General features: G+C 42.3%; 1 protein-coding gene across 2 annotated transcripts in view; it reads right to left on the reverse strand.

Annotated features, from left to right (window-relative positions):
• The window catches only part of pmepa1 (prostate transmembrane protein, androgen induced 1), a 76,793-nt gene that overhangs the window by 26,211 nt on the left and 38,574 nt on the right, over positions 1 to 12,008 (reverse strand). Inside the window, exon 1 of one of the 2 annotated variants that reach the window (XM_041888795.2) lies at positions 2,233 to 2,351. The exons of the other annotated variant lie outside the window; for it this stretch is intronic. Coding sequence (XP_041744729.1) covers positions 2,233 to 2,293 — 61 coding nt within the window. The 5' untranslated portion in view covers positions 2,294 to 2,351. Of the gene's footprint in view, positions 1 to 2,232; positions 2,352 to 12,008 lie in introns of those variants that run through there. 2 annotated transcript variants of the gene reach the window in all.

Here is a 12,008-nt window from a genome sequence, read left to right on the forward strand (position 1 = left end):
TTTAGTGCCTTATTGCAAACAGGATGCATGTTTTGGTATATTTTTATTCTGCACAGGCTTCCTTCTTTTCACACTGTTTTTTAAGTTAGTATTGTAGAGTAACTACAATGTTGTTGATCAATCCTCAGTTTTTTCCTATCACAGCCATTAATCTCTAACTGTTTTAAAGTCACCACTGGCCTCATGGTGAAATCCCTGAGCGGTTTCCTTCCTCTCCGACATCTGAGTTAGGAAGGACGCCTGCATCTTTGTAGTGACTGGGTGTATTGATACACCATCCAAAGTTTAATTAATAACTTCACCACATATTCAAAAATAATGTTAAACACTATTATTGCACAGAGTGAGTTCATGCAACTTATTATGTGACTTGTTAAAGCTGCAATATGTAACCTTTTGGGCGACCCGACCAAATTCATGTAGAAATGTGAGTTATAGATCTGTCATTCTCATTCAAAGCCAGAGATCTGTTCTATGTGTGTTATTTCTATGCTTCTTGTTCTTAAGTTTCATTTTTGCGCCTTTTACTTTTGGTTTTGTACACCAGCTTAAAAACAGCTGAAAATACAATATTTTTGGTTATGGAAAGCATATTTCACAGCAGTTTAGATGGCACAATGACTCTCTACACTATACTTGCTTGATTTGTCACATAAACTGAAATTAGGCAACCTATTAGAATTTTAGCAACCAGAAAAAGGCGGAGCGATTTCTGCATAGTGCATCTTTAAGCACATTTTTACTCCTGAACTTATTTAGGCTAGGGGTTGAACACTTATTGACTCAAGACATTTCAACTTTTCATTTTTTGTAAAAATGTCTAAAAACATAATTCCACTTTGACATTATGGGGTATTGGGAGTAGGCCAGTGACACAACAGATAAATTTAAATCCCTTTTAAATTCAGGCTGAAAAAGTCAAGGGGTGTGAATACTTTCTGAAGGCACTGTATCTTTAAGATATGTTCTAATTTCTTTCCCCATGAGGAGAGAGGATAATGAAAGTTCACAGAAGTAACAAGTAATTAGTTATAGTGATTTTTCTGATATATATTTTTTAAATGAATTATTAAGTGATTAAAACTCAATTCTATTACCAAATCGGTAACAGAATTACAGAAAAGTCTGTAACAGAATTACTGCAATTGAATTGGCTACAATGGGAAATCGTAGTAGTCACAAACCACAGTTGGGTCACCTGCTACTGTCCTTCCTTCCACTGGCATACTGTTATGTTCAGCTGATAACTGGTTTCTTTCTCTTTCCGTCATCTGGTGGTCAAAGCCAGAATGTGAAAACAGTCTGGACAACCCCTCCCTGCATAGGATGATATTGCATAGTTCTACCTTTGTTTACCTATTCAGGATACATCACCATGAAGATAATTACATTCATATCCATAAGTATGCATTTCTGTTTAGTACAGGTCAGGGACCCATGATGTAATTCTGCTAGTGTAATTCTGTTACCAGTTGTAAATCCAGCCGACACCCCATTCTTTCTGCAGACATCTTTGAATCTTAATTTGGAGCAGATATTTAACAGTATTTAAGAGTTTTTCGAAAACGTTGTCAGATAAAAAACAGAGGGATATTTAACCGTCATTCTGTTACCAAACTTTGCATCTGCACTGTTCTTCCAGTAAATGTGTTTTTGTGAAATGATCTGTGTAAATTGTTCAAAGTAGTCATTGTGCATAGAGTTGTATGTTTCGTTAAACTTTGAAAACAATGTTTTTTCTTTGGTAAACATTTTAAAGTGAAAAATCTGAGTCTCAGCGTAATTCTGTTATCATGGAATTGCCCCTAACCTATTCTACTCAAAACGACAAAGAGACCAAGCTATGCAAAGAGTGTGCTCATAATCCAGATACTGAAATGCTCTCGCAGGCTAGACAGACTTGATAATAGTTTGTTCCAACATTCCTGAAGTCTTACCAGCGACTATTACACAACCATGTCTGACCTGCAGCTGCATTAAAGGAGAGTTTGCCGTCCTCACACAACAACAAAGGCATTTATCGCGCTAGTTATACACAGACAACCACACAATTGGCAAAGAAACTCAAATTCAAGATAGTCCAGAAAACGAGCTCAATGACTCATCGCATTGGACTTTTGACTTGGAAATAAAAAAAACGTTAGGAGAAAAAAATACATTTTACCCATTGATTAAAATCTAAGCTAGACAAATATTAAAATCCAAGATAGTAACGATTAATGCACAACTCACCACTACATTGAGTTTGTACGCAGTTATGGTGGTGGTGGGGACCCCCTGAGACCGGCTGCATCGTGTTACCCCCTAATACATCAACTTTGGCGAGCGCCCCAACCTGTGTGTTCACTGAGCAAGACGACACACACTGCGGCTCGCAAAGGTCTGCAGCCTTGTCCTCACTTTCTCACACACATTCCTCGACACACACACACACCACAACTGATTGCCCCCCCCCCCTACTGCTCAGAACAATGGGGTGCAAAGAAAGAAAAAAAACAGACCTCGTTTTCCAGGAGAGGGAGAGTGGTGGCACAATCCAGAGAAAGACAGATGGGTCAGAGATGGAGAGAATAATGATGGGAGCGAGACAGAAAGAGGGAGAGAGAGACTAGACAGAATTACCAGAATTACAACGTGAAAGAACATTCCTAAATATTTATACATTTATGGCATATATATATATATATATATACACACACCACATTTATTCACGGTCTAAAACACAGAAACCGGCGGATAGTATGAACGTATGTTACGAGAAATCCTTGTTCCTCGGCCTCGTTCCTCAATATTGATTCAATGTAAATTCACGCTCGTAAAACCAAAAACACACCCCAACCCTAACCCCGGCTCCCACAAACAAACAGTGTTGTTGCTAGGGTGTCTCTACTAAAGCGTCAGGGTTAATATATGGCCAGTGGTAGGTCTGCCAGGGGCCTGTGCCAGCGAATGTGCAAACCCACTGTCTAGAACGGCCATGTCAGCTGGCGCACAGCCTTATTCCCTGACATGGTGCCTGGGGCCACGGACACACCAGCATGCACACACAGGGATGAGGCTCCACACAGATGGCAGGGCTAGCAGCAGGGCGACGTAGTGGGGCCAGTGTGTGCCAGGCAGGCAGAGACGGTGGTAGGACTGCGTGGCTGGGCACATCTCTCTCTCTATTGCCATACAGGACTCCGCTGCTGTCGGTTGTCTTTCTCTGCCACGTTTCCAACTGTTAACGACGATGACGTGGAGACCATACCCCAAAATAATTGATTCGTTGACTCCTTGCACATCGACTCCCGGTTTTGACTCCCATTTCTGAGTGTCAAGACAGCAGAATCGACTCCTAAAGATTCAGTATCTTTGGAACGGAGGAGACTGTACTTCCGAAAACACAAACACTAGCATCTTTCATGGCGAGTTAGCAAGGGACGGAGAGAGAGGGGAGGGGCACAGTATAGGCAGGTCGGGCACCAGGCAGACAGTCAGAACCGTGCACTAGGCGTATCTATCTGCAATCAAAAGCTGTATCTCGCAACGGAATACTATATCTCACAATCTCTTGTTTCTTCTTTCAATGTCTTGCAACTTCAGTGAAGCAGTGCCTATCGTCAATGAATAGGCTAGGATATTGAGATGAGCGAGATGCAACTCTCTCACACAGTCACACACAGCATCTGCGCATGTGCACAGGTTCGCTTCACACTGTTGACAGCGTGGTAGCCAGGCACCAAAACAGTGGATTAGTTCTTGGATTAGTTCTTGCGGAAATTGACCCACTACGCTTTATACTTGCTGCATCTACTTTAAATCGCTGAGTGTACCTTTTAAATTTCAGAACTTTCCCCAGGTCTTTATAGCTAGTGGTGTAATGGAGGGTATATACACGCAGGTATACGCCGTATACCGGCTTTTCTTTCAGTGGGTATTGCGTCTACTCACTTCTTAATTCCCACTGATGCGTTTTTAAAAAATGACAACAAAAATGAAACCTTTGAATTTCTGACTCAGTTGACAGCGTCATTTATCTATTTCAATAGTAGGCCTACTATAAACCTACTTTCACTGTACAGATTGGGTTGGCCTGACTGTGAAAGACCAATATTGGATTGATAATTTTAGGTCAATCAAAGTACGGCACGGTTTCTCATCAAATTTCACACAGGGCGCCTTTCCTTCACCAAGTGGGCCTTTTGGAAGAAAAGAAAAAGGCAAAATTATAGTATACCCACTATTCCAGGCACCGCTATTGGGGGGGTTCGGTTAGGGATTTGTATTAACGTTAAGGATCCCAATTTCGTTTAAACGTTCACACCCCTGTGGTGTTATTGAGTACCATATATCATAAGGTAGGCCTACATCATATGCTAGGCCTAACCTATTTAATAATAATAATAATAATAATAATAATAATAATAATAATAATAATAATAATAATAATAATAATAAGCCATTTAGCAGATGCTTTTATCCAAAGCGACTTACAGTCATGTGTGCATACATTTTTACGTTTGGGTGGTCCCGGGGATCGAACCCACTACCCTGGCGGTACAAGCGCCATGCTCTACCAATTGAGCTACAGAGGACCACATAGGCTATATATATCATAGAAACCAATGAAGCCAGCTACATTGTCCACCACCAGCATTGTGTCTTGTGAGAAGTGTTTTTTGTATTGCTATTACCAGCCTTTTAAATTATTGATATGAATGCATTTTATTCCAGTAGTCCATCTTCTTTCTATCTTCTCTGGGTGTTTTTAATAGACAAAGCATTGCAGGAGAGGAGAGGAATGTTGTTATGAGAAAAGCAAGCCTTCATGCTCCTGAAATGGCTTATCTTGAGGAATGCAAATGGAAACGTTCAAAAAGGGATAGTCGGGGTTGAGGAGAAAATGGCCTCCGAGCGGTTGCTGCCAGACCGGACCGAGAAGTTTACCAAAGCTTTCCAACAAAGCTTCCAGAATAAATCCCTAGGAACAGATTGTGGGAAAAAATGGAGCAATGAGGAGACTTTGTAGTGGGAAACGACGGCAACAACAGCTAAAGCCCAGGCTAAATTTAAATACCAGCACACAAAACAGATACACACACACAGTTTTCTAACCGTTCAAGAGTTGTTCATAATCATTCCCCAAAACTAGGCCTGTGCACGTACGTACGCACGCACAAACAAAACAAAACACACACAAACAAAAACACAAAAAAACGAGGCAGCTGACATGGAGGATGTTCAGTGGAGGGGTCTCCTTCGGGTGATTTTCAAATCAAAATGTATTTGTCACATGCTTTGTAAACAACAGGTGTGGACTAACAGTGAAATGCTTACTTACGGGCCCTTCCCAACAATGCAGAGAGAAAGAAAATAGAGAAATAATAGAAAAGTAAAACACGTAATAAACCTAATAATAAATACACAATGAGTAACGATAACTTGGCTATATACACGGGGTACCAGGTCATTGAGGTAGATATGTACATGACTAGGAATAAAGTGACAGATATTAAAACAGTAGCACCAGCATATGTCATGAGTCAAAAAAGTTAGTGTGAAAAGGGTCAATGCAGATTTTGTTTGTGTGTGTGTGTGTGTGTGTGACCGAGCTGGAGAGCAACAGCACCCCAGCCGCTCTCTCTCTCTAGACAATACAGCCTGTGAAGATACTCGCACGCCCCCAAATGGGGAAGGTGAGGGGGTCAAGGGAGTCCCCTGTCAAAGAAGGAAGTCAACCCTGCACCCTCCCCCCCTCTTTTTCCCTCCCTTGCTCAGTGTCAGGCTGGGGCATTCGCGGTCACTGCTGAGCCAGACAGCTCTAAGCACGCAGGCAGACAGACAGAGGGAGGAGGGGGGATGGGGGGGGCATGGGAGGGTTAGCACTCCACTCTCTCTCTCGTCTGTCTCTCCCTCCCTGTTACTGACTCCCACCCTGTTACTGACTCGACACACTGTTAGTCTAGGGAATTTGGGAGTGGCCAGATAGTGGTGTGTGTGTAAGGAAAGGGGGATATATCAGTCTGTAAAACTGTCTGCTCACATGGGCAGGCAGGAGTGATGTGTGCGTTTGTGCGCGTGTGTGCGTGTGCGTGTGTGTCTGTGCCGGCGGCGGCTTGTAGGTCAGAGGTGCCCAACATTTGCTTGCCAATTTCCATGAGAAAGGCTGGGTTGGAGGGGGTGCAGTGCTCAGAGCAGACAGGGCAGGCCTGCACTGCGCAGAGTCACTGAGAAGGGCAGAGCAGGGAGAGACCGAGACAGTGGGGAGCGATTGTGAGACACAAGAGGGGAGAAACAAAGCAACCCCTATTCATTGACTTTGGAGCCACGGTCATACAGCCACAACCAACAAGTGTGGGAACCTTAGGTCGGGACACTCACACTATAGATACAGAGCCTTGCAAAAGTATTCATCCCCCTTGGCGTTTTTCCTATTTTGTTGCATTACAACCTGTAATTTAAATGGATTTTTATTTGGATTTCATGTAATGGACATACATAAAATAGTCAAAATTGGTGAAGTGAAATTAAAAAAATAACAAAATAAATAACGGAAAAGTGGTGTGTGCATATGTTTTCACCCCCTTTGCTATGAAGCCCCTAAATAAGTTCTGTTGCAACCAATTACCTTCAGAAGTCACATAATTAGTTAAATAAAGTCCACCTGTGTGCAATCAAAGTGTCACATGATCTCAGTATATATACACCTGTTCTGAAAGGCCCCAGAGTCTGTAACACCACTAAGCAAGGGGCACCACCAAGCAAGCGGCACCATGAAGACCAAGGAGCTCTCCAAACAGGTCAGGGACAAAGTTATGGAGAAGTACAGATCAGGGTTGGGTTATAAAAAAATATCAGAAACTTTGAACATCCCACGGAGCACCATTAAATCCATTATTTAAAAAATGGAAAGAATATGGCACCACAACAAACCTGCCAAGAGAGGGCCGCCCACCAAAACTCACGGACCAGGCAAGTAGGGCATTAATCAGAGAGGCAACAAAGAGACCAAAGATAACCCTGAAGGAGCTGCAAAGCTCCATAGCAGAGATTGGAGTATCTGTCCATAGGACCACTTTAAGCCGTACACTTCGCAGAGCTGGGCTTTACGGAAGAGTGGCCAGAAACAAGCCATTGCTTAAAGAAAAAAATAAGCAAACACGTTTGGTGTTCGCCAAAAGGCATGTGGGAGACTCCCTAAAGATATGGAAGAAGGTACTCTGGTCAGATGAGACTAAAATTGAGCTTTTTGGCCATCAAGGAAAACGCTATGTCTGGCACAAACCCAACACCTCTCATCACCCCGAGAACACCATCCCCACAGTGAAGCATGATGGTGGCAGCATCATGCTGTGGGGATGTTTTTCCATCAGTAGGGACTGGGAAACTGGTCAGAATTGAAGGAATGATAGATGGCGCTAAATAAAGGGAAATTCTAGAGGGAAACCTGTTTCAGTCTTCCTGGTATTTGAGACTGGGACGGAGGTTCACCTTCCAGCAGGACAATGACCCTAAGCATACTGCTAATACAACACTCGAGTGGTTTAAGGGGAAACATTTAAATGTCTTGGAATTGCCTAGTCAAAGCCCAGACCTCAATCCAATTGAGAATCTGTGGTATGACTTAAAGATTGCTGTACACCAGCGGAATCCATCCAACTTGAAGGAGTTGGAGCAGTTTTGCCTTGAAGAATGGGCAAAAATCCCAGTGGCTAGATGTGCCAAGCTTATAGAGACATACCCCAAGAGACTTGCAGCTGTAACTGCATCTTCAAAGTGGTAGGCATGTTGTGTAAATCAAATGATACAAACCCCCCAAAATCCATTTTAATTCCAGGTTGTAAGGCAACAAAATAGGAAAAATGCCAAGTGGGGTGACTACTTTCGCAAGCCACTGTATGGGTGGGAAAAAAGAGGGAAGGGGCAGTTAGGTTAAGTGAATTATTAGCTTTACCTTATATGTTAAAATGATAGCACTAGATGCTAATGCTAACTGAGTGGAGTAGGCTCAGCCTAAACGAGTTATTAGCTTTTGCTAGCATGGTCTAACCATTAGCAGTGATTCTGAGATTAGTTTTCTTTTCTTTTCTTTATCAGAGCAAATTTAACCACAAGCAAACCATGTACCACCCACCCAGCTTAGAACTGGAGCTTTGGTGAACTTCAAGGGTGTTTGGGAGTGTTTGACAGTGTGTGTGTGTGTGTTCACACATGTCTGGTGGGTTAAGGGGTGGGGTTGAGAGAGAGGGTGAGGAGAAGGCCCAAAGTAATGGGAAACCCTCCTGGAGTCTTTGTTTGAACAAGTCTTGGGGGAAGCAAATGTTCAATAAACAAAGCTGACTGTGCTTTAATCAAAATCAAGTTATAGTAATTATTTCAACCCAAACAACAGGGGCACACATGGAGGAGTCGAGATAGATTTGATAGAACAAACGTCTAGTCCGGACAAGAGCTGTCGGAAAACAGGTCTAGTGGAAATATGGTTGTCATCTAGTCGGGAGGAAAGGGGGAAATTTAGACAAACAAAACCGTAATTGTTGCTCTTTAAAATCTCCGCCTCTCTATAGTTTGAGCTCTCAGGCGTAGCTTAACATCTCGAAGCAAGTTTCAATTGCTGCTCGGCGTGTCTCTAAAGCATTTCCAGACACAACAGCAGATGCCCGGGAAACACACACACACACACATAGATACACACAGTTTTGCAGAGATGCTGAATATGAGACTCATAGGCCTAGTTCGAGACATTCAGAAATATATGTGCACATATGGGAATACACACATGTGCATGAGCGCACACGCACGCATACAACCACACACTAAGTGGACATAAACACACACAAACACTATAAGAGAGATACACAGGCAGACTTGACAAAATGATATGTGCAGTGCTATTTTAATTGTACCTTTATTTCACCAGTTTGTCCCATGAAGGGATGTAAAATGTATTTCAGCACAATACATTTTTGCAAGAGCGGCATTGCAAAAGAGAAAAAAAACTAAAGCCACTGCAGTGAAGCACCAGGAAGGGACTCGAGTCATGCCATTAGTGTGTGTGGAGGACACTTGGTTATTGAGATGCAGGAGTTCTACACTGAGCCTCATGCAACTCTGCCAAAGTACACAAGGCAGCACACAGTCCCAGCCCAATGTTGGGCAATGAAGTACCTTGAGAAGCAAATGAATTGCAGAAAGCAACTGTGCTCCAAACAGTGCAATGTAGTCCACCGTAGAGACATACAACTCTGAACTGATCCTACACCAGGGATGAAGGTAATTAATAATCTCACTGCAATGATGAGACAGGTAAAATGGGCATACTGATTTTGTGACTAGATAGATTGTTGGCTGGGAGGTACACCTTACATTTACATTACATTTTAGTCATTTAGCAGACGCTCTTATCCAGAGCGACTTACTTATCCAGAGTGCATACATAATTTTTTATACCCCCCGTGGGAATTGAACCCACAGCCCTGGTGTTGCAAACACCATGCTCTACCAACTGAGCTACATCCCCTAAGATTTTATTTTTGTATATTTTTATATACAGACTGTTATAAGCAACAACAAAAAAAGCTAAGCACTGCCAATGTTTGTCCCATTGCACAGCTTGTGCTAACCCACTTTCGATCTGCGGCAGCGGCCGATGACGCTTGTCTAGCAGACTAGAGTGAATCCGACAGACTTTGAATACGTGCCATTTGGGGGGGGGGGGGGGGCTCGAGTCTCGTCGTAACCAGGTCAAGGTGCCAGGGGCCAAAAAACTACACCCACGCCATCTTTACCAAGTCTGTGCCCCTTCAAACTCATGAAATATGTTGCATGTCTGTCTGGGATTCACCACTCTCTGAACGTGTGTGTTGAGTCGTTCAATGTCATTTCAGCAAGCCATAACACCCACCATCTCAGACTGTTCTGAAATTGTTTCTGTAGTTAGAAACTGGCATTCCTGAAACATTATTTTGTTTAAATTAAAATGCATCTTCGAGAAAATTAAGCTAATTGATTACACCCAAATTGGCCATTTTAATTTATAGGATTCAGATAATATTCAATAAATATAGTAACCTACATCCGATTTGGACCAAACTTCTTCCAACCAATGAGTAAGACATGAGGAATCCCAAAGAATTGTCAAAAGCCACCCACGGACCCCCACACCAATCGACCCCAACAACCAGTATGCAGTATCAGTTCTCTAAGTAGTATGAAGCTGTGTCATGGAGTATTGTTTTTCCATACTATGTAATGTATTCCCTGTGAATCTGGTGATGTTTACTTACATTTTGCATTACCATATCATGTTTGTATGTTCTCTATAGTTATGTACTTGAAAATGTATCAATTGACCAATTCGGCACATTTGGGCAGACTTGATACAAAATAGTCCAGTATTGCAATGCTTCACTGGATCAATCTGAAACTTTTCACACACTGCTGCCATCTCGTGGCCAAAATCGAAATTGCACCTAAACTGCAATATTATATTGCGGCCTTTCTCTTGCGTTTCAAAAATGATGGAACAAAACAAATAGAAAACGCATGTTTTTTTTGTTTGGATTACCTTTTACTAGATCTAATGTGTTATATTCTCCTACATTAATTTCACATTTCCACAAACTTCAAAGTGTTTCCTTTCAAATGGTATCAATAATATGCATATCTTTGCTTCAGGTCCTGAGCTACAGACAGTTAGATTTGGGTGTGTCATTTTAGGCGAAAATTGAACAAAAGTGTCCGATCCTTTAGAGGTTAAATATACTGAACAAAAATATAAATGTGACATGCAACAATTTCAAAGATTTTACTGAGTTATAATTCATATAAGGAAATCAGTCAATTGAAATCAATTCATTAGGCCCTAATCTATGGATTTCACATGACTGGGAATACAGATATGCATCTGTTGATCACAGATACCTTTTAAAAAAAGGTAGGGGTGCTGATCAGAAAACCAGTCAGTATCTGGTGTGACCACCATTTGCCTCATGCAGTGTGACATCTCCTTTGAATAGAGTTTATCAGGCTGTTGATTGTGGCCTGTGGAATGTTGTCCCACTCCTCTTCAGTGGATGTGCGCAGTTGCTGGATATTGGTGGGAACTGAAACACGCGGTCGTAGACATCGATCCAGCGCATCCCAAACATGCTCAATGGGTGACATGTCTGGTGAGTATGCAGGCTATGGAAGAACTGGGACATTTTCAGAATTGTGGCTTATTTCTCTGAACAGATGGGTGAAAAAAACATCACCAGATTCACAGGGACTACATTACAGAGTATGTAGAAGCAATACTCCAAGCCACAGCGTCATACTACTTGTCAAACATAGAGAACTGAAACTGTATACTGGTTGTTGGGGAGGGATTGGCATGAGGTGTGGGGGGTCCGTGGGTGGCTTCTGACCTTTTTTGGGGGGGATTACTCATGTCGTACTCATTGGTAGGAAGAAGTTTGTCCCAAATTGGATGTTGGATACTATATTTATATCTATAAATGAAAATGGCCAATTTGGGTGCAATCAAGTAGCTTAATTTCTCAGAGATCAAATTGTATTTTAACAAAATAATGTTTCAGGAATGCTAATCGTATCTGTTACTAACTACAGAAATTATTTCAGAACAATCTGATATGGTGGGCGTCGAAATCCTCTTTCCTATGCTTTTTGAGGTGGAACGACCCTGTTAGAACATCAATAAAATAAACACATTCTCATTTTCTCTCTCATCTCGGATTCGTCCCAATGGAGGGGTGACAGACGTCGCCCCCTCCCTCTCTTCTCCCTGACTAGACAGAGCTGGCAGCTTCAGGGAATCCTAGACTACATCCCCCCTCTACCGCCCCACCTACTCTCGCCCCTAAATCCCACCCCCACCTATTAGAACCCACAGGGGAGGCCTGGCTGGCGAATTACTGAAACAGACAAGTGAAGGGAAGAACAAAGGATGAGCAGGGCTACTGGATTAACTTGAGTACTTCCACATTGCTAGAAGAGTGTCCCTAAAGCAAAAGAGTTGTATGGGT

This window comes from Coregonus clupeaformis, chromosome 10, assembly GCF_020615455.1.
Source record: "Coregonus clupeaformis isolate EN_2021a chromosome 10, ASM2061545v1, whole genome shotgun sequence".
NCBI classification, from domain to species: domain Eukaryota; kingdom Metazoa; phylum Chordata; class Actinopteri; order Salmoniformes; family Salmonidae; genus Coregonus; species Coregonus clupeaformis.